Genomic DNA, 22,440 nt, shown 5'->3' with positions numbered 1-22,440 from the left:
TACGTGCACACATTCATATACACATGTGCACACATGAACACCTACACACTAACCCAAAAAATTTCAGTATAAGTGGGCATGTAACATATGTCCTGACGGGGCTGGAGAGATAGCTCAGTGGTTAAGAGCACTGGCTGCTCTTCCAGAGGTCCTGAGTTCGATTCCCAGCAACCACATGGTGGCTCACAACCATCTGTAATGAGATCTGGCGCCCTCTTCTGGTGTGCAGGCATACATGGAGGCAGAATGTTGTATACATAATAAATAAATCTTTAAAAATAAAAAAATAAAAAAAAAACATATGTCCTGACTAAGCATAAAAGTACATACAAACTCAAGACTTTTCTGTTGAAAGTTGGTGGGAACCAAGTCCCACCACAGAGAGCAAGCAGCTGAGTCACTGTAACCCAGGCCCACGTGTGACGCAGGCAGGCTGGACGAAGGCAGGTGAAAGCCGTGTCCTGTGATCAGAGCAGCAGGGAAACATACCTGTCTACTCTCAGAACTTCCTCCCTTGAGGAGTCCTGGCTCTCACTCCCACCCTGTTCTCCAGAACAACACCATCTCCCACACTGCCTCAGCACGTCCCCTACAACTAGACCCTATTCTAGACCCTAGAGTGGTACAGACAAGGAACTTGGCCGTCAGATCCTGAGGTAGAAACTGCCTTGTGGGAGCCTGAGAGAGGTCTGACTGGGAGTCAGGGCAGAGCTCTTCCAGCTGGGAGGTCTCACCAGCTAGGCTGGGAGCCAGCAGCTCAGCTATCTTCAGACCGTGTTAGAGGCAAAACCGTGAAGCTGGCCAGTCCAGTGCGTGGGCAGAGAAGAATGCTCGGAAAGCTGTAGGGTCCAGGCCAGCACTAGGGAGAACTGCCCTCTAGAAAGGCCACATTCCCACCATCCTGGGGCGTGTACAGGAGCCAGATGGGAAAGCCTGGCCATAGAGAAGAGATGCTCCAAGCTCTCAGAAAAGGGTAAGAGAAGTAAAGAGAAAGCCGGCCTGTGCAGATACAACCCTGGAGTCTCCTGTCTACAGCAGGACAGGAAAGAGCTGACAGACAGCCAATGACAAGGACAGAGACATGGGGGCCAGCCAGGAAGCTGCCAGGCAGCTACCTTATTAGTACCTTTGATATGTCACAGTCCCAGCCTCCTGTAGCCGCTGCTGTGGTGGAAGAAAAAAAAAATCCAGTTCTTACACACTTCCAAAAGATGAGTAAAATTAAAAAAAAATTAATTTACATTTCAGTCCCTATTTTTAGAAGACTTATTGTCCTTTTTTAGAATATTTGTGTGTATATGGGAGATGGGGGTACTTAATGCCCACGTGAGCACAAGTGCCCGCAGAGTCCACAAGGTGGTGTTGGATTCCATGGAGCTGGAATCATAGGGGTTTGTGAACCACTGCATATAGCTGCTGGGAACCGAACTTGGGTCCTCTGCCAAGTCAACTCTCTATTGTAGACCTGAAGTCACATCCAATTGGTAACTGTACACTTATTGTCTATAGAAGGTACTGTAGCCAAGGCAGTACACCAAGCACAACCAATGTGTGCTTGAGCCAAAATGTGCCATGTCCTGTGTAAATGTGTTTGTGTTTGCCACCCAGACCCAAATAATCACACAAAAGTTATATTATAGCCAGGTGGTGGTGGCCCATGCCTTTAATCCCAGCACTTCGGAGGCAGAGGCAGGCGGATCTCTGTGAGTTTGAGACCAGCCTGGTCTACAAGAGCTAGTTCCAGGACAGGCTCCAAAACCACAGAGAAACCCTGTCTCGAAAAACAAAAAAAAAAGGTATATTATATACAACACTGTTTGGCCAATGACTTAGCTGTATTCCTAGCTAGCTCTTACATCTTAAATTAACCTATTTCTATTCATCTATACATTGCCATGAGGCTGTGGCTTACTGATAATGTTCTAGCATCCTTCTCCTTCCGTGGCTGTATGAAGTCTCCTCAACTCTACTGTTCTGTTGCTGTAATAAAACACCATGACCAAGGCAACTTTTAAAAGGAAACATTTCATGGGGACCTTGCTCACAGTTTCAGTGGGTTCATCCATGATCATCATGGTGGGCAGAGTTGTGGGGGGTGTGAGATGCAGGCAGACATGGTGCCGGAACAATACCTGAGAGCTCACATCTGTCTACAAGTTGGCAGCAGAGAAAGGATGAACTGGACCTGGCATGGGCTTTTGAAACCTCAAAGCCCAGCCCCAATGGCACATCTCCCCCAACCAAGGCCACACCTCCTAGTCCTTCCCAAACAGTTCCACTAACTGGGGATCAAGCATTCAAATATACAAGCCTATAGAGACCATTCCCATTCAAACTACCCCAGGTCTCAAACTCACTTTGTGTGCATGCATAGCATAGGAGGTGGGGTGGGGTGACATGTCTGTGGGTGTGTATGTGCTGAGTTGATCTCCTGGAGCTGGAGTGACAGGTTGTTGAGACCCATTCAACAACTGGAAACTGAACCTGGCATCTCTGCAAGAGCAGCATGTTATCTTATCCACTGAGCATCTCTCCAGCCCCCCTTTGGATTTTTAATAGTGACATCTTTGGCTATATATAGTATTCTTAGCCATGTTCACTGATTTTTGTTTTAAATCTCTGGATACCTCCTACACTGTTCTTTTTTCTATATTATTTATTATTTTCCATGGCAACTAGTTTTGTAATTATGAGCACATATATTTATTTCTTATTACAAAAGTAAAATAAGTTTATTGTAGACAACTGATTCTTACAGAAATGAAGTTATATAAAATAAAACCATTATACTCTATGAGCCAGAGACAAGTATCATTAATCATAGTTTGTTTCATTTCCTTCCAGACCTTAAATTTTAAAAATAGTATTACATTTATTTGTTTGGGCCTTTTAAGATTTACTTATATTGTGTAAAGGTGTTCTATCTGCATGCATGCCAGCATGTCAGAAGAGGGCAACAGCTCTCATTATAGATGGCTGTGAGCCACCATGTCGTTGCTGGGAGTTGAACTCAGAATCTCTGAAGAGCAGCCAGTGCTCTTAACCGTTGAGCCATCTCTCCAGCCTGTGTTTGTTTGTTTGTTTGTTTTGGTGTGTGTGTGTGTGTGTGTGTGTGTGTAGATATGTGTGTGTGCCAAGGTAAATATGTAGAGATCCAAGACAACTTTAAGGTGTAAGTGGATTCCAAGAATGGAGAACTTAGCAGCAAGTATCTTTATTTGTCTAGACATTTGCTGGCTCTAATTTTTTAAAATTTTTATTATGATGTGTGAATGCAGGGCTAAGTGTGCCATGGCATATAGTCACGGGACAACTTTATTAAGTTAGTTCTCTCCTTCCGCCTTTATTTGATGTCTTAGTTACCATTCTATAGCTGTGAAAAGACACCGTGACCAAGGCAGCCCTTATAGAAGAGAGCATTTAACTGGGGGTTTGCTTACAATTCCAGAGGATTAGTCTATTAGCATCCTGACAGGGAACACAGTGGCAGGTGGGAAACCAAGCTGCTGGAGAAGGAGCTGAGAGCTTTCCATCGTGATCCTCGGGCAGCAGGCAAGGAGAGAGACAATGGAATGGGCCTGATGTAGGCTTTTGAAACCTCAAAAGTATGTTTTTTCATAACATACTAATCATCTAGGACAAGTTTCTTCTCGTTGTTGTAATTATCAAGTTTTTATTATTTTTTTAATAAAACTGTCTAGTTATACATTCAATTTATCAAAATAAAACCTTGTAGATAAGTAGAAATAAATTAGGAAATAAAGCAAAAAGGCAAATAATAATGACTTAAGCAAGATCTGAACAAGAGGCACCCTATAGATGGGCTGATCTCATGAGGCCCCGCCCATTGACAAAGAGCCACAGGCAGTCACGGAATGGGAGAGTGGGACAGTAAGTCTACCTCAGGGAGAGCCCAATGGGTAATCTACCAAATGGTCAGTCCTGAAATCACACACGTGCAATGTGAAACAGAGTCAGCAGGATGTGTGTGCATGTGTATGTGTGTGTATTAAATAAAAAGTATGCATATATGTTTTACACACACATATATGTGTGTTAAAGATATGCATATACACACGTATATGTTAAAGATCTATACATATTGTTAAAGGAGAAGTATGTATATTGTATCACATATATAACATATATGTTAAACACATGTATGTGATAAGGAAAAGAGAACTTAAATTTAACAGGGAGGGAAGTGGGAGTGAGAAGCGTTGGAAGGAGGAAAGAAAAAGGAGGATGATATAATTATTTTAGTTTTAAAAATTAAAAACAAGAAGATGGTAGCACTCAAGAGGCAGAGGCAGGTGGATTTCTGTGATTTCAAAGGCAGTTTGGTCTACAAGGTGAGTTCTAGAACAGCCAGAGCTACATAGTGAAATCCTGTCTCAAATAAAAAAGAACGAAAGAAAGAAAATTGTTAAATTTCTTACCAGACTATCTAGGAGAAAAAGGAGGGAGCAGACACAAATCCCCCCAAAATATTAATAATGTGGAAATCACTATTGGTCCATTGAAAGGAAAAATATTACCACACACAAAATGCCAATAGCTTGTATGATATGGACAAATCCTTTGAACAAAACAAACAACTATAGTTTACTCCAGAAGAAATAGGCAATCTGATTAGTCATGTCTCTTAAATCAGTTTAACTTACAACTTAAATCTATACATCGAGATATCTTTAGACCTATTTGACTTAACCACTAAGCCTACCAAGCATTTGAGCAATAACTATTGCTAATTCTACACAAGTGACTCCTCAATATAAATGATAAATGTATTTCAGTTCATTCCTAAGTCAGCATTACCCTAATGCTCAAACCAGAATAAGCTGTAAGAAAATTTTACATACAAATGTCTTTGCTTTTAGCAATCAGGTCAACAATATACAAAAAGAGCAATGCATCATAACCTTGTGGGATTTAGCCCAGGAATTCAAGGTTGGCTTTAATACTCAAAACTCAATCAATGCAACGTACAATATTAACATGCTAAAGGAAACCATATAAGCCATTTCATTATTGCAGAAAGGGGCACAAATAGTATATGATACTCAGTTGTGATTAATAAAAATCTTTCTGTGAACTAAAAGTGGAGGTAACTGCATCAGCGATTAAGTGCACTGAAAACGAAGCTAAATATGACCCAGTGCATAAAGCACTGGCTGCTGAGTGTTGGGACCAGAGTTCAGAACTCCAGTACCAACCTAAATGCCATTCTTACCCAACACAATTTTTTCTTTTATATTTTGTTTTTGAGATGACCTTGAATTCACAGAGATCTGCCTGCCTGTGCTTCCCAAGGACTGGGAATAAAGGTGTGCACCACCACACCCAAATGCAGATTGAATTTCAGTGGCTTTTACAAGAAGCAACTGGTATATAAATATTTTGTGAAATAAAAACATCAAAAAGCTCTTGGAAGCCTGGTGTGGTGGTGCTCGTCTTTAATCCCAGCTCTTGGGAGGCAGAGGATCTCTGTGAGTTCAAGGCCAGCTTGGTCTATCTAGAGCATGGGCTCCAGGACAGTCAGAGCTACCCAGAGAAACTGTCTCCAAAAACCAAAAAACAAATGCGAAAAGATATTTGAGACGAGGACATAATAAAGACATGGAAATGGCTTTTTGAAGAGGGCTCTTCTGGACCTAAACCTCGAGGCCCATATTTTACACACTTGGGGAAAATGGGGGCCGAGAATCCTTGTTTTCATGGCTAGTCATATTGACTTATTCATGATTCCTAGGACCTTGCTTTCTTTCCAGAGATAGACTACTGTGCCTCGTCTAACCACGGATGTCAGCATGAGTGTGTTAATGCCCAGAAGTCCGCTTTCTGCCGCTGCTTGAAGGGCTTCATGCTGAATCCAGACGGGAAAACCTGCCGAAGTAAGTGCCCATCCACCATGTTCCTTTCCACCAAAATGCTTCTCCTCTTGGCAGACCCTTAGCTCACTGTGTTTGCAGTGGACACTGGTGTTCGTTAACGTTCTCTGCTCCTATTTTCCTGTGGCCACTAGAACCTATTGTGGGATGTTTTCCTAGAGACTGAATAGACTGGCTCTGATCACGAGATTTGTTTAGCAACTCTGTCTGTGTTGAAGCGACTTCTTGAAATGGGAGTGGGTTAGGGTTAGGGTTTGTGGAATTTTGAGGGAGGAAAAAAGGCACAGAGATGGGACGTTAAAGGAGCTGCTAAGTGTGGGGACATTAAAGTTCTGGATTCTCTGATAGGAAGGAAGAAGGAGAGTAATGCCCTAGGTCATTGCAGCCACACTCAAGGAAAGCAGGGCATCAGCAGGATGGGGTGAGGACTCAGATGCTTGTCACAAGCACTGGTGAGATGTACCATGAACCTCTTCTGAAAACACTATGAGCCATGTGTGAAACGGACTCTAAACAAATCACATTCTGTTCATGGCACAGACTAAGTTCTACATGCGTCCTAATAAGTACCAAACTTTGTGTATCCACTGCCAAGCCTGGAGACAAACCCTTGAAACAGCCAAGTGTTAAATAATAGCCTCAATGGAGAGCACTCAGAACGTGAAGACAATTAGACCACACACGCCCAGTGGTATGTGTGAGGCCAACTTCAGGGCCTAGCCACTCCCCTGTGTGCTACAAACACCTTTTTTCAGGGATGAATGTTTGGGGGACTGAGTGCACCATGGGAAATCAGTAACAGGGGATGAGGGTGCTTAGGGAAATAGTTAGATCTGGTTCAGCACAGAGGCATCATGATAGCATGCTTGGTGTGTTACTAATGGAGAACAAGTGGACAAGTCAGGCATGTAGCCTTGATGGAGCTCTTGCTTGAGATTCTGAATCTCCTGCCAGACCTCAAGGATTTCCAAAATTCACCTTTGCCACCCCTCCACACTCCACCGGAGAGGCACCCCAGGAAGAGAAGGCTCCAAGGACAGGCATTGCCCCAAGATGGGCTGTTTAGTAGACTGTGACTTCTGCCAGGGTCCCTCAAGCTCCTCCGTGTTTATCTGATGGTTATCATGATGATGTTTATCTGACAGCTCCGTTTCCTGTGCAGCCAGGGGCTCTGGTTGCTTTTTTAGTCCAGGAGAACTAGAACTTTTCATCAGAGCTGGCGTTCTCATCCGCCCATCTCTCAATCTTCCTCCTCGTCATTGCATTTTCTGTTGTCTTTGCCGCGAGCCCTGGCCTGGACCTCTGAGGTCAGTCTGTCAGAGCCACCCTGGCTTAAAGCTTGCACTCAGTCTTCCACTATAGCAGGCAGCTGGGAGAGGGAGGGAGCACTCGTGGTCTCTAGAGCATTACATGGCAGAGGGAAGCAAAGTGTCTGGCTTAAAATCTGAGATTTGTAATTAGGAATCTCAGATCTCCCAAGTGCTCTGGGTCCTCCAGACACTGAGCCATTTACATGAAACAGGAGGCTGGTGGCTGTTTTCAAATCTAATTAAAAACAAATCTGTTTTGAGAGTACTCAATATCATCCAATTAAAATGGGGAAAGTAGTTCAGGGCAGCGTCATCCTGAAGGAAAGCCCTTGGCCAGGACTCAGTCTCCCTTGTCACCTCCCCCTGGACAGTGAGTGCTGTCGTCGGTCAAACACTGACCACAAAGGTGGTGATGCAAAGCCTGGAACCCCAGCAGACTCTGAGGCTGAGTCAATGACAGATGTGGTCCAGGGGGTGGACTTGGAGATTCTGGACTCTAGTGCTCAGGTTGGGGCTCATCATAGCTGAAACAGCGTCCTTAAAAGTGGCGTGAACTCCCCAGTTGTTCTGAGCTCCGAGTCATGAGGTCCCATCCGAGCACAGCCATTCACACCAGCGATGTCACTTAGGACTGACTCCTTTTACTTCTCTGAACCTGGACTTCCTAAATGAAGAGTTTGGACTCTCCGCTTCAACATTCTTAACCTTTCCATATTTTTTGGAATTTCTTCTCTGGCCATTCATCTGACATCATAACTTGATATGCAGGATTGGTCATCATTCATGGTTTCAGTACGGACTTCGCAGCCAGCCTCCAACTTTATGAACGAACACGTAACAAGGACAGTTATTTTTTTTAAAATACTTATTTATTTATTATGTATACAGTATACAATATTATGTCTGTGTGTATGTCTGCAGACCAGAAGAGGGCAGCAGACCTCATTACAGATGGTTGTGAGCCACCATGTGGTTGCCGGGAATTGAACTCATGACCTTTGGAAGAGCAGGCAATGCTCTTAACCATCTCTCCAGCCCCACAAGGACAGTTATTATCTAACAATTTTGACATCTGACTTTGGCATACCTCTGTTTAAAACCTTTTTTATGTATTGATATATATTGTATTGATATATATATTGTATAAGTTTACCATATTGCAGTGTACATTTCTACCTCTGATTAAGATACTTATATATTGTTTATGTATTGATATATATTTACCATATTGCATTGTATATTTGTACATTGTTTTTATTTGGAGGTCATATTGTCCTCATTCATTGCACAGTTGTTCATTGTCTTAGTCTTTAAGTTAAATAGGTATTGAGAATTATATAGATCAATAGTCGTCTAAGTTTGTCAATTATAGTTAGACTAATCAGGTTCTTTAGATACATAGAGATTATATTCAGTATAGATAGTTAATCTTCAACCTCTTCAAAGAGCTGTAAAAAATGGCCTTTAATCTAACTCAGAGTTTCGTGGTCGTGAGACACAGTTGCTCCTGGCAACACTGATCTATTCCCGAGAGAATGTTGAGCACCAAAGACACTCCACCTGGAGCCTTTCTTCTTGGCAGAACTGGCCTTTGGGCAAAGAAATGCCCATGCCTCAACCACTGACAGAGATACAGAGTATCCGTACATGGGTAAAACAGGGCTGTCATATCCTGCCAAGACAGGGTAAGATAGTTTTGAAAAGTTTCTTGCCTTTGAAAATGGTCTGTCAGTTATGTTAGGCCATAGCCAAAGTTGGTTGCTTCAACGCTACAAACGTGACCTTGGGTGATTGCCCAGGTAGCTAGCTGTCTCTGTGATTTGTTGCATAACATTATTTCCCTTCTCAGATCTTCAATGGGGTTGATGACTTGGCCAAGTTATTTATTATACAAGACTTAAGCTAGTTAGAATAGGATATTTGTACTTACTGTATATAATTTCGTAGTAGGTTTAGAACTCTCTTACTTAAACAAAAGGGGGAGATGTTGCGGAAGATCCTTCCGCTCCTTCAGCCAATAGCTGCTGAGATACCAGCCCATTGGGGCGTGGTCTCTCTTTCTTTAAAAAAGCAGCAACTGCCCTCACTTGCGCTCTGGCTTCCTGGCTTCCAGCGAGTAGGCTCCCTTCCTGATTGCGCAAAGGGCTGTTGTCCGGGACAGTGATCTGTAAGTTTTTCCCCTCTAAATAAATAACCTCTCTATTGGTCATAATTCCAAACTGGTGTGGGATTGTTTGTGACATACGCCTTCACCGGATGAAGTTGCATCTGTGCCTGGTCCACTTACCCTGTTCCCCAGTTTGTGGCATGACCAGCAGTGGAGTGTGTAGGAGGCCTCAATAACCTCACTTGGTTTTGACACTTGATTGTGTCTTTGGTGTCTAATGTTCCTGGTTCCTCTCTGTTGTGTTGCCAGAGCACAAACCCTGAAGGCAGGGCTATGGCAATGCTCACATTGGCATCTACACTTCTAACTTAGGGCCTGGCCCTTGCCTGGTAAGTGACTGAAGAAAGAAGGATAATTCCTGGCTTGCCTCAGCAAGCAGCACCCACCAGCTGTCTCCATGGGGGCTGTGGGAACCCTGGAGTCCACCCTAATCGCCTCACAGCATCTGAAGGAGGGTCTTCACTTTCTCCCCTCAGGGATCAACTACTGTGCACTAAACAAGCCAGGCTGTGAACACGAGTGTGTCAACACAGAGGAAGGCCACTACTGCCGCTGCCGTCAGGGCTATACCCTGGACTCCAATGGCAAGACCTGCAGCCGTGAGTGTGCCCGGGGTGGGTGCTGATGGGGTGGGGTCCATGCGCAGTCCTTTGGGCTCTTAGCAGCCATACCCTTCTATAGCTTCAGGGTTTCCTGCATTTTATAACCCATCCAGTGTTAGTACTACCCGCGTCAAAGGTTGAGCTGTAATAATGAAGAGAATCCATATGAGGGACAGGGAGATTGTTTTTCTTTCAGCTTAGCACTTGCACCTGAATCTACTCATATTTTAACCACTGTCTGAGTCCTGCACCCCATAGTCAGCACCCCACCCCTCAGACCGTGGGCCTGGCGGGATTTCAGGTCCCACCGGCACTGGCTGGGCTGCCGTTGTGGCCGCCAAATGTAGGTTTTAGCTAAGTCTCTATTCTGTTTACCAATAAAGAAGTCAGATGTTAGGGTGAAAACTTGATAGCTCAGAGAAGCTGAGACGTAACTCACCGACATTCCCAAGCCAAAAAAAAACAAAAACCTATAAACAAACAAACAAAAAACCACAAATCTCACAAATCTCTAAGTCCTTCCCTACGCCTTCGCTCTCTCTATGGCTAATTCTTGTCCACTCCACCCCCCATCCAAGCTTAATTTTATTAACACAGTCTCAGAGTTTCACGTGTGATCAAATATCTTGCAACACCTTGCGAAGTCTAGAAGAGCCCAGAAGAGATGGGGGTCTTCCTCTGTTCAAACTTTCAGAACTCTTAAACAAGCTATTTCCATCCAGAAGCTCCCAGGGAGATAAAATCCACGCCGTTCTCAGGCGTGATGACACAGCGTTCTGAGCACTCACATGGCAGGCACAGTTGCGAGCACCTCCAACATCCTAGCTCTCACGCGCCTCCCTAAAATTTAAATGGCAGAATCAGGATGTGAGCGTGGGTTGGTGGCTCCTGAGATGCTGTAAGTGTTTTTGGGGTGTGTCTACCGATGGATTGTTCCAGAAGCTGCTGGTCCTTCAGCCACACAAGAATGAAAAGGCTTACCTCAGTGGGCCATCATGAAGTCTTCAGTGTCTGTCCAGGTGGTGGAGGGTGCCCTTTCTCCGTTCAGTAAATCTGGGAGGCAGCCCAGGGGCTCTCTATGGGAGCGTCCACCCCAGCTATGTATTTCCAGGTCCCTGTCCAAGGACCAGCTGTGTGGGGTTTGGGTGCCAGAAGGGGCCACACAAGCAGCAAGGCTTTTGTTTACTGTCTGAATCTGGATGTCCTGATCAAGAGAATTTTTAAAAAATCACTTTTTTTCTTTTTCAAATAAAAATAAATTACACAATGATTCTTTCTGAGCACTACTTAGTAATAATAACAACCATTCGTTAAACAGTTGCTGTATGCCAGCCGCTGTTTGGAGGGCTTCAACTGTATCTAGTTTGCTTCTCTGTTGCTCTGATAAATGCCGTGACCAAGAACAACCTGTGGAGGAAAGGGTTTATTTCCACTTACACCCCCATGTCACAGTTAATGACTGAGGGAAGTCAAGGCAAGAGCTGAGGCGGAGGCCACAGAAGAATGCTGTGTGCTGGCTTGCATCCAGTTCATATTCAGCTCATGATCCTACACCACTCAGGACCACCTTCCCTGGGTGGACATTATTCGCAGTGGATTGTGATCAATCAACAATCAAGAACATACCACACATGCCCACGGGCCAATTTGGTGGAGGCAATTCCTCAAATGAGGGTTCCTCTCCCCCAGTGACTCTAGGTTTGTGTCAAGTCCATTGGAGCTGGCTATGACATGGAGCAAGGCTGATTTCCCAGCAAGTCCAGTTGTATGAGGTAGAGTGGACCCTTCCCTGTGGTGGCTGTGGCCTCCAGGAAGGCTTTGGCTGACAGTCAGGCATTGGCACCTCAGTCCCTTTATGTTCTCCTGTGTTTGTGACTAATGCAGGGGTGGACCACTGTGCACAGCAAGACCACGGCTGTGAGCAGCTATGTCTGAACACGGAGGAATCCTTTGTCTGCCAGTGCTCGGAAGGCTTCCTCATCAATGATGACCTCAAGACCTGCTCCAGTGAGTCCCCTTCCACCTCTCCACTAGGGAAGGGTTTGTCACAAGAGGGAAGTGTACGGACAATGCCAAGATCAGCATGATCTCCTCTGCCCTCCATGGAGACTATGGGGAATTCTGCAGGGGACCAGTGCTTTTAATAGCCATAAGTGTGAACTGTTACTTAATTTCCATCGCAGCTCAGAGGCCTTGCGGACGGAGGCCCCAGGGATCTCACGTGGCTTTGGTTTTACAGGGGCGGATTACTGCTTGCTGAGTGACCACGGTTGCGAATATTCCTGCGTCAACACAGACAAGTCCTTTGCCTGTCAATGTCCTGAGGGTCACGTGCTCCGCAGCGACGGGAAGACCTGTGCAAGTAAGTGTGATCGATCACATGTGAGATCCTGGGACAGACAGGACTCAGCACAGGCTCTTGTAGGAGCCAGTGGACGGCGACCATTCATACCTGAGTGTCCGCTCAGGCTTGACTGGGACCCTGGTTATATGTGTGCCTGCATCTCAAAGCCAGACTTTCTTTCCCATGCTCCCGGAAATGGCTTATGCGGTCTCCACACCCTGCCTCACCACCATTATGAAACAGGCCCTCACTCTTGGCATGTGGCTGTGGTATGAGTTGTGATTTGGCCATACTTAGATTTATGTTCGAATTTGGTTGCCATTATGACACATCTGAGACATGAAAGTTTTCCAAGGCAATTATGTCGACAGGAAGGATTAATGCCTTTCTCGGGGACGTGGACTGGTCATAGAGAATGGATTCTTGTAAAGTGGGATCCGTCCCTCGGTCTCCACCTCTTTTGTTCATAATTCCTCATCTTTGGGCTGTTCCCACCGCAAGATGAAGCAGAATAAAGCCCCAACATCTTAAACTTCTGCTCTTCTTTGTCATTCTATCCATGTATTGTGAACAGGACCACAGAGAACACACACTCTCAGATACACTCCACCCCCAGCCAGTCACGCCCGTGACCAACAATACAGAAACTTGACAATTGCCAGCTGGCTGCATGCCAGGCCAGGCTGAGCACTGTGCGAAGCACATGCCGTCACACTCCAGCAACAGATGGGCAGATGGACAGATGGAATAACTGCAGCTCAGACTCAGGAAAGAGTCTGAGATGGCCCTCTACTAAGTAGGGGCTCTCTCTGTGTGAGACCCCAGTTACTTCTGAACGGGAGATGTCTGAGAAATCCTTGTCTTCTCTCTCACCTCTCAGCACAAGGCCAGGTCAGCAGTGACAATGTCTAGGTAAATGTCTCCTTGTAGCTGGCTCTAACGCCCATCTCCATTAAAAAAAAAAAAACCACAACCAAAACTCCAGGCTCCGTCGTCTCTCCCACTCAAGAAAGCCATTGTGCTTTCTGCCCTGCGTTCCCATTTCCAGCTGGACCGAGATCAAAGACTAAGAACCGTTTGAGAGAAAGTGTCAAATTGGAAGCAAAGACCATACTTTGCTTTCGCTGGCTACTGCCTTTCTGGTTATAGGACCAAGTTCCTTGGCCAGCGATACAGCTGTAGGTCCGGCACTCATGCTGGGTCCACCTTTTTGTATTTTCATCTGCTCACATGGGCGGATGAGCTGTCTGCACAGATGTGCAGCAATGGCTGGTGCTTCTTGTGAGAAAATATTTTCCCAGTTTGGGATGGATTCTTGGATCTTGGCAAGACCGTGTTCCAGCTTGCTTGTGGATCCCTGCCCAGCGGCTCACACGGTGCCGCTGCAGCCAACTCTAATAGGGCCTGGGCGCTGGGGGTGTGGAAAAGGGTAAGTTAAATACCATCTATACTTGCCTGCCTGCCAGAGTCAGATGGGAGGGGATTGTGGATGTAATTCCCCATTGTCTTAGATTCCTCATGCCCCGTCTTTGTTCTCTTCAGTCTGACAATCAAGAGCTGAGAGGGAGATAATTGTAGGACTTCTAAAATCCTCTCACAGAATCTGAAACCCTTGCCGACCCTCCGTTCATTCTCCGGCCCCTCTCCTAATCAGAGTTTTGCCTTCACCATCTTTAAACGCCGCCTGCTTTCTCATTTAAAGAGTCAAGTTTGTGACTAAAGGCGTAGTGTCATTGTCTGTATGAGTGAAAGTCCAGCAACTGGAAGGGAACTTTGTGTCTGGTTGGGTGGTTATGAGGTACTCAGATGGGCTGGAACTTAACTCGGATGGACACAGGACAGACATGCATATCCCGCCAGAGCTGTTCCCCTCACTGAAGACTTTCTGTCTGCTCTCCAGTGATTCAGTACAGCTGCTCCATCCCGTAATCATGGCCTAGGTTTCCAGTGTGGTCATAACTAAGAGCAGTTGGGATGAGTGTTCCCCTGCCCCGTGCCAGATGACACACAGCCAGATAACATGACTGCACCTTTTCAGTTAAAGCCTGGTGGACAAGGGATGGGGGCCAGCTGGGGTCTGCTAGGCCTTCACCAATAGATGAGGGTTTCCTTGACAACAGGTGATCTGAAGAGCCCTTCACTCGTTCTCGGAGTTGCCTGAAGTGTAGAGAGCCAAAGTCCAAGTTTCTGGGCCCCAGGGACCAAGTAGACACTAGAGTGAAGTCATCTGTCTTGGTCCTCTGTTCCAGCTGTAGTGGGTACTGGAGTGAGGCCGTCCTCTCCTGGTCCTCTGTTCCGGCTGTAGTGGGTACTGGAGTGAGGCCATCCTCTCCTGGTCCTCTGTTCCGGCTGTAGTGGGTACTGGAGTGAGGCCGTCCTCTCCTGGTCCTCTGTTCCGGCTGTAGTGGGTACTGGAGTGAGGCCGTCCTCTCCTGGTCCTCTGTTCCGGCTGTAGTGGGTACTGGAGTGAGGCCGTCCTCTCCTGGTCCTCTGTTCCGAATGTAGTGGGTACTGGAGTGAAGATGTCCTCTCCTCTCAGTCCTCTGATGCCGGTTCTAGCTGTATAGATTGGGAGTGGGCTGGGGGAGGGAGGAGGTGTCCTCTTCCAGCTGCAGCTTAGGGCTCTCTTTTCCTCACTAGAAGTTTCTTTTAAAAGCAGCTCATGCAAGATCAACACAGTGCCAGACAAGACTCCATAGGCCCACTGTGCAGGAAGTGCACAGTCTGCTGTCTACACGTCCTTCGGAGGCAGAGGTCAGGTGTCATCTGGAGTCAGGGTTCCCAGGGCCCGGCCTTGCAGAGTGATGGGGTGGTGGATGGAATGGGTAAGAAATGAACAGACTAGCTCACTCTCCTTTGTCTCTGACTCCTGATGCAGGCTCCAGCTCAGGCTCGGTCACCTTAAGGGCTCCCTACTACCTCCCAGAAAAGATTCCAACAACAATCCTTGATTCTGAAAGCCTTTTTTTCTACCTGTGAGGGCCTTTCCTGGGATGTCCTCATAGCTCCCTGGGTGTCAGCTAAAACAGACACTGAGCAAACACTATCTATCCTCTCTCCCTTGAGGACAGCCTCCCTGCACACAGAAACCCAGCCTGTCACCAGAAGCAGCCTTACGGAAACTTCCGACTCTCTGACCAACGGGTGCCGAGTTCTTCCTCCCACCCCCTGGACACCTGTGCCCAGGTGTGAAAGGGAACAGGTAGAATATAGAGTATGGAGCTGGGCTCCAAAGCCTTCCTGTGTGTCTGATCGCTCACCTTCAACCTGGGAACAGTTATTTCTGTCTTTCAGAGCCCCTGTGTGGCACAGGAACCTATATTCATAGACATGTTTTGAGAATGTGTAGTGGGCCTTAGACTCCATGTCAGTTCTCACTCCTCAGCTTCAGATTCTTTACCAAGAGGTCCAAAGGGAGCTCCGTGTAATTGCTGCCTGGAGACCCATCTCCTTGCAGGGCTCAGAGACTCCCTACTGTGGAAGCTGGCAAGCTCAGTGGTCTATCCATCGCCCTAGGATAAGCCTAGGAGGACACTGTTTGGATAGAAGCCATACTCTTAAACCTCAGGGATCCAGTTGGCCACACTTCCAGACTAGGTACCACAGGCTGATCTAAAAAGGCCCCTTCAGCCCCAAAGTCCTAACTCTCCAGCCTGCCTCCAGTGTTTAAGTCTGCTTAGATACAGACTCTGTATTGTTTCCTAACCACAGAAATGTCTTTCTCATAGTCCTGGAAGCTAGAAGTCTGATGTCAGCATGGAAATGCTCTGGGGAGGGCTTGCCCCCACCGCCGACTGTGTCCTCTCATGGAGGGAGAGAGATGAAGACAGGGAACGAATGACTGAGCTCTTTGGTATCTTTTTAAATAAATAAAAACACTAGCCTGGGGCTGGCAAGATAACTCAGTATAGTGCCTGCCATGCGAGCCTGGTGAGCTGCTTGATCCCTAGAATGCACAGAGATAGAGGGGGGAAACTGACTCCAGAGGGAGAACCAGACCTGGGGTTGCTATCTGTCTTTGCTGCTGAAGTCTGAGTACCCTGGACATATCACCCCATAATTCCCGCAACCGCCATACCACATGCAAGACTCACCTGGTATATAACTTAGATGTGGGAAACGCAGTTCCAGGACCCCAAAACCTGAGCTATACTGTGAAACTTCGAGCCATCCTGGCTGCAGATGGCAGACCCCATTCACAAGGCTTTAGTTAAATGTGTGACCTGCCTCCCCCCAATGTGAACAGAAAATAGAAAGACATTTCTTTTCTTCTTAAACTTCTTTTTTTAAAGATTTATTTACTTGGGGGCTGGAGAAGTAGCTCAGTGGTTAAGAGCATTGCCTGCTCTTCCAAAGGTCCTGAGTTCAATTCCCGGCAACCACATGGTGGCTCACAACCATCTGTAATGAGGTCTGGTGCCCTCTTCTGGCCTGCAGTCATACATACAGACAGAATATTGTATACATAATAAATAAATTAATTAATTAATTTAAAAAAGATTTATTTACTTATTTTATTTATATGATGCTCTATCTGCATATACAATTTTATGCCAGAAGAGGGCATCAGATCCCACTAGATGGTTGTGAGACACCATGTGGGTGCTGGGAATTGAACTCTGGACCTCTGGAAGAGCAGCCACTGAGCCATCTCTCCATCCCCAAGAATGTGTGACTCAGTTTCCATCTGGAGTCATTTCTGGCTTGAAGAACTCATTTGAACTTCAAGCTTGCCTGCTCTGCTTTTTCTTGTGACCTGAGGGCTGGGAGAGACTTCTGAGTTAGCCCGTGAGAAAAGAACACTCTGTCTAGTAGACTGGATGCTGCTGACGACAAACCTCAGGAACCCCAAGATAGAAACTAAGGCTGCTCCTAAGCAGCAAGCGCATGCTAGTTAGGAGGCTGCTCACTCAAGGACAGGGATGGTCTTGTGATTAGACACAGACCGCCTGTGCTGTGCTTCATTCTGCTTTTATACATAAGCAAGTTCTGAAATAAACTCTGGGCCATTTGGCTGTTTCGGCATGACCAGAGAGACCTCCCGATTCTGTCCTGTCTTCTGTTTCTTTCATCCAGCTTTCCTTTGGTCTTGAGGATCCCCTATCCAGGAACCCCAGCTGACTTTGCAGGAGTGGGCTCCTACACAAGAAGGCATTTATTTGAGTGGGGGATGCTTTGTTCTGAGACGTCTAAGCCTTCCACCCCATTCTACGTCAGCACTGATTAGTAACTGAGTCTGACTCATCCCCTTCCCTGGGCTGGAGTCTCAATGCTCGCTTAAGAACTTAATCTTCCCACAGGACAGGGAACCCTGATTGCTTTTCGGGCTGGGGGGAGACTTAATTGGGGGAGGGGGAGGGAAATGGGAGGCGGTGGCGGGGAAGAGACAGAAATCTTTAATAAATAAATAAATAAATAAAAAATAAAAAATATATATATACTTAATATAAAAAAAAAACAACTTAATCTTGGGGCTGGAGAGATGGCTCAGAGGTTAAGAGTGTTGCCTGCTCTTCCAAAGGTCCTGAGTTCAATTCCCAGCAACCACATGGTGGCTCACAACCATCTGTAATGGGGTCTGGTGCCCTCCTCTGGCCTGCAGGCATACACACAGACAGAATGTTGTATACATAATAAATAAATATTAAAAAGAACTTAATCTTTCACATCTTTGCATATAGTTTGTCAGGTGCTGGTAGCTCCTGGGATTGAACTAATTCAATGTTGGCCCCATCAGTGGTTAACTTTTCTCTGGAAGAGATATTTAAGATGTGTCACCCAATCTGGGTGGAGACCACCGGCAGAACCGCCATGAGAGCATGGAGTTCAGGGAAAGATGTTTAATCCCATGCTAGAGACTCTGTCAGGGGAGACAGCCACAGGTGCAACACAAGAGCTTCCCAGACGTGGTCCACAGCCTGTGCAGGTCCACCATCCGGAGAGTCCATGGGGAGGTCAGAACACTGAGTGCCAGAGCAGCCGCAGGAGCAGGTGGGACTGTCACCTGTGGCACAGAGAGGTGACAAACTTTGTGGAGTCTACCTTGAGCAAATCGTTCCTTTGTCTTCCAAGAATCTAGCCAGACTGATTAGCCCCATGGAGCTGGGATGACCAGGAAACACAGCGGAGATAGATCTGTGACCTATCTGGGTCAGTACAGCCAAGACAAGTCACATCTGCAGGTTAGGGAGCCTTGAGAGCATCACTTCTGCTTGCTGGCCATCAGTGCCCTCCCCTCTAAGGTAGAGTTAGACCAGCGTTTTTCCAGTGTCCTTTCCAGTCTCCAAATATAGATAGTAGTGGGCACAGGTCATCAGTCTGCAAATGCTTGCTAACCAAGCACAGTCAAGGTGCACGCAACTTCCCCAGGCTGGTGGTTACTCTAGTGCAGAGTCAGAGATGGTGGTGGTGGCTGCTTTCCTTTCTTCAGGAGGCTCTGAAGCACATTCCCACCGTGGAGTGTCATCAGCTCTGGGAAAAGCCGAGGCCAAGTTGGTTTCCAAAGTGGAAGCACCAGAGCCTGTGGGCAGGAAGTGAGTTCTGTACACATTGACCATCCACACATGCTTGCTAAGCCAGCTGTGCAGACTCCAAAGTCCGCATCTCAGGTCTGATGTCGAAGTACCCTTCAGATCTCCAGCTCCTGTCAGCTTGGTTGACTCTAACGTACTTTGCTTTCTTGGGCTGGGTCTGCTCCCTGTTGGCAGCTTTCCTCAGCAGTGACCCACTTCCCCCAACAAGGCCTCACCTCCTAATCCTTTTAAATAGTGCCACTCCTTGCTAACTAAGTGTTCAAATCTATGAGCCTATGGGGGCCATTCTTATTCAAACCACCACAATTACCTCTGGAAGGTCCTCGTTCTTTTCATAGCTGTGTACTGTTCCGTTGCGTTTGGCCTGTCCCATTTCTAGACACCCTTACAAACAGTGCATTCTGTAGCATTGTGGACACTGCCCAGCACCCTCTGAAGGCAGGTTTGTCCTTTAGTACAGCTGACTTCGGTCTTGGAGCAGTCACCTGCAGAAGCCTCCTAGGACTGACTGGGAAGATGCCCCGGGGAGGAGCAGAAGAAAAGATGAGCTTGAAAGCTCCATTACCTTAAAGCCCGTGATAACAGTTCCAGGAGAACTGAGGAGCTGGGCCAGGAGCTGCTGGCACGGCATATAGCCAAGGCTGAGGGACGTGACCCTGTGGGCACGGGTGCCTTCAGATAAAGAACAGTGCCACCTGACAGGCACAGGCTTGGGACACTGGGGCTCAGTAGGCTATATCTCCATTGAGGAAGCCCCTGTAATCTTCACGAGACGAGCTTGAGCTGTAGCTGGTGGGGCAGGGCTGGGCTGGGGAGTCCCAGAGAGAAGAATGTGCTCAGAGGGTTTGCTCTGCATTGGGGTTGGCAAAAGTGTCCTGAGAGACCTTCTGCTGTTTTATTACCTTGGAAATTGGAGTATTCTTATAAATTCATGGTGAAGGAGGGGAAACGTTGCCCTCTGTGCCAGCCAGCTGTTGGTGCTCTGGATCACTTAGTGGTACTTTTAACTATGTGACGAACTAGTCCAGCCACAGGGGAATGTTCTGCATGAGTAATGAGTCCAGAATGTGCCTAGAGGAGAAAGTCACGCTTAGAGCAAACCGGAGTGCCCAACTCTGCTTAGAGTCTCCTCTGCAGTTAAAATTCCAGCTAACATCATTTCCCCATCGTTCAAAGCTTCGGGCAGTGTTCCTGCCCAAAGACATGCAAGGCTCCCCCCATGTCTGAAAGCTTAGCAGATGGCAATGCTGTGTGTCGTTGGGGAAAGTCACGGGCTTCATTACCGAAAAATAACATCTTTCATCTGGTTCTTCCACTGACTAGCAAGTGGTCTTGGCAAGCTGTAATCAGTTTTCCTCAAGCATAGTTTCTCCTGCCAGCTGATGAGGATAACACTGAACTAGCCTGCAGGGTAGTTCTGAGGACTCCCCCTTCTCTGAGAAAGCTGTAATAATGCTTAACAACAAAAAAATGGTGTGGGTGGATTCTTCCCGAGCATCACTGCTGCCATCACCACTACCACTTTGGAGCATGCACTCCATTGAAATCCTGTTCATTTTCTAAAGGGCTGGGTTAACTTTCAGTTAATGTATGGCTGTCATCAAATGTCACTGCCCTGGTCCTCTGTTTCAAGCTTTGAACTGTCAGCCTTGTTTCCACAGGGGCACAAACCTAGTTCCCAGAAGTCACCCAGCTGTATAAACAGCAATGATGTCCTTCAGTAGCTCAGTCCAGTGACCTCTGGTCATCTTTGACTCTTCCGTCCTGGCCATGGGTCATCCTTGGCTCTCCAGTCCTGGCCATGTGATGGTGGGCTCTTCATTTCATTGTTGAAAAGAACAGGAGTTGACACAAAGTTACCCTTTTAGATGAACTTCATCAGGAGAGATCACGGGCAGCTGTGATCAGGCCAGGACATGGGAGGGTGGAGAAGCTGACGAGAGAGCCCATCCACTCTGAAGAACAAAGGGCATTCTTAGAGGACACTGGAAATGGCCTGCCTCCATACCATGTGATCTGCCTGGGCCTGGCACCGACAAGAGTAGTTAGCATTCCAGGGTTGCCTGTGGTCTAGGAATCAGGGTGGCCCGGCTTTCTCACAGCTGTAAGAGGGAAGGAGAAAGCTACCAGGGAGTCAGGCTTCAGGGAGGGGTGGTCTGTTTCTGGAAGGGGGAGAAAGGCAGCTAGAAGATCTGTGATCTAACATCTGTTCACCAGCAAATCTCATAGGCTCTACCTTCAAAACATAGCCAGTCTGACCACGTCATCGCCAGTGTTCTGGGCCAGCAGGACCATGACAGTAGGCTGAATCCGTCCCCTGTATTCCTTCTCTACCCTTACACCATTCTGTACTTCAAAACACAGCCAGACTTGGGGATCCTACTGCTCGAAGCATCCCGTGCCTGCCCTTCTCCCTCAGACATGCCTGCTTGTATGCCCCTATGCTGCCTACTCCTACCATGTTGGGTTCCTTGCCTCTCCTGCAACGTGGTGAGCATGCCCTTGCATCTGCAGTGTGCAGCCATTCTTTCTTGCCCACGCACTCGCCTCCTCTCCATCTCCAAGGCTCTGCCCTTATGTGATACTGTGTAGGATGTCAAACCCTGACCCAGCAGCCACTATCTGTCCCCACTGAGAAGGCTTGCTTGTCTGTTGTCTTCCACACCCTCCACACCCTCATGTACTCCTGACACCCACTGCCAAATGCAAAGTCCCACGGAAGCAAAGCCATTTTTTTTAACTGGTTATTCTGTCCTTAGTGGCTAGAACAATGCCTGGCCCACAATAAGAACTCACAAATTTGCTGACTATCTAGGTGTGCTGAAGCTTAGCCCTTAGGCTGTAGCAAAAGATCTTGAGTTCAAGGCCAGTTTGAGATAGGGACGTCCTGTCTCAAAAAAAAAAAAAAAAAAAAACAGCAAAGAACTCTGCTGCTTTTGAATAAATGAAGGACTCGGCTACGTGTTCTGCACGCATTTGTAGATCCACAGAAAAGTTGGCATCAGATGTCTTCTCTCATAGTCATAGATGTTTACATCTCCTTTTGGAAACTGTTCTCTGTTCCCTTTTTCCTGTGGAATGGGATGTTTGTGCTTTGTATATATTAAGGCAGAGGAAGGCAGATCTCAATCAGTTCAAAGTCAGCCTGGTCTACAGAGTGAGTTCCAGGACAGCCAGGACTGTGTTTCATAGAGAAATCCTGTCTTGGAAAACCAAAAAGGTAAATAAATAAATAAATAAATAAATAGTAATAATAATTTTTGCTCATAGATACTTTCTATCCTGAAATGAACTGTGTGGGAAGAGATGCTGTTTTAACTTAAGACATTCACAGTGTCTTTTATGAATGACTAGGTCACTAATCTATGAATAATTTTCTTCTGTTTTTGTAATTATAATCAGAACTGGACTTGTGTGCTTTGGGAAACCACGGCTGTGAACATTCATGTGTAAGCAGTGAAGACTCATTCACGTGTCAGTGTTTCGAGGGATACATCCTCCGTGATGATGGAAAAACTTGCAGAAGTAAGTTTGCTAGCGCTAGCTCATATGACCATGCCTGAGATCCACCATGTCAGCTTGGGTGTAAGACA

At 46.6% G+C, this 22,440-nt stretch overlaps 1 protein-coding gene across 2 annotated transcripts in view; it reads left to right on the top strand.

Moving 5' to 3' along the window:
- Positions 1–22,440, top strand: part of Matn2 (matrilin 2) — a 112,947-nt gene that overhangs the window by 78,756 nt on the left and 11,751 nt on the right. For both annotated transcript variants that reach the window (XM_075961220.1, XM_075961218.1), the window contains exons 7-11: positions 5,772–5,894; positions 9,845–9,967; positions 11,855–11,977; positions 12,210–12,332; positions 22,250–22,372. In XM_075961220.1, coding sequence (XP_075817335.1) covers positions 5,772–5,894; positions 9,845–9,967; positions 11,855–11,977; positions 12,210–12,332; positions 22,250–22,372 — 615 coding nt within the window. The remainder of the gene's footprint in view (positions 1–5,771; positions 5,895–9,844; positions 9,968–11,854; positions 11,978–12,209; positions 12,333–22,249; positions 22,373–22,440) is intronic.

This window comes from Microtus pennsylvanicus, chromosome 2, assembly GCF_037038515.1.
Source record: "Microtus pennsylvanicus isolate mMicPen1 chromosome 2, mMicPen1.hap1, whole genome shotgun sequence".
NCBI lineage: Eukaryota > Metazoa > Chordata > Mammalia > Rodentia > Cricetidae > Microtus > Microtus pennsylvanicus.
The sequence above is the reverse complement of the archived record's forward strand: the minus strand, read 5'-3'. Positions and strand labels throughout refer to the sequence as shown.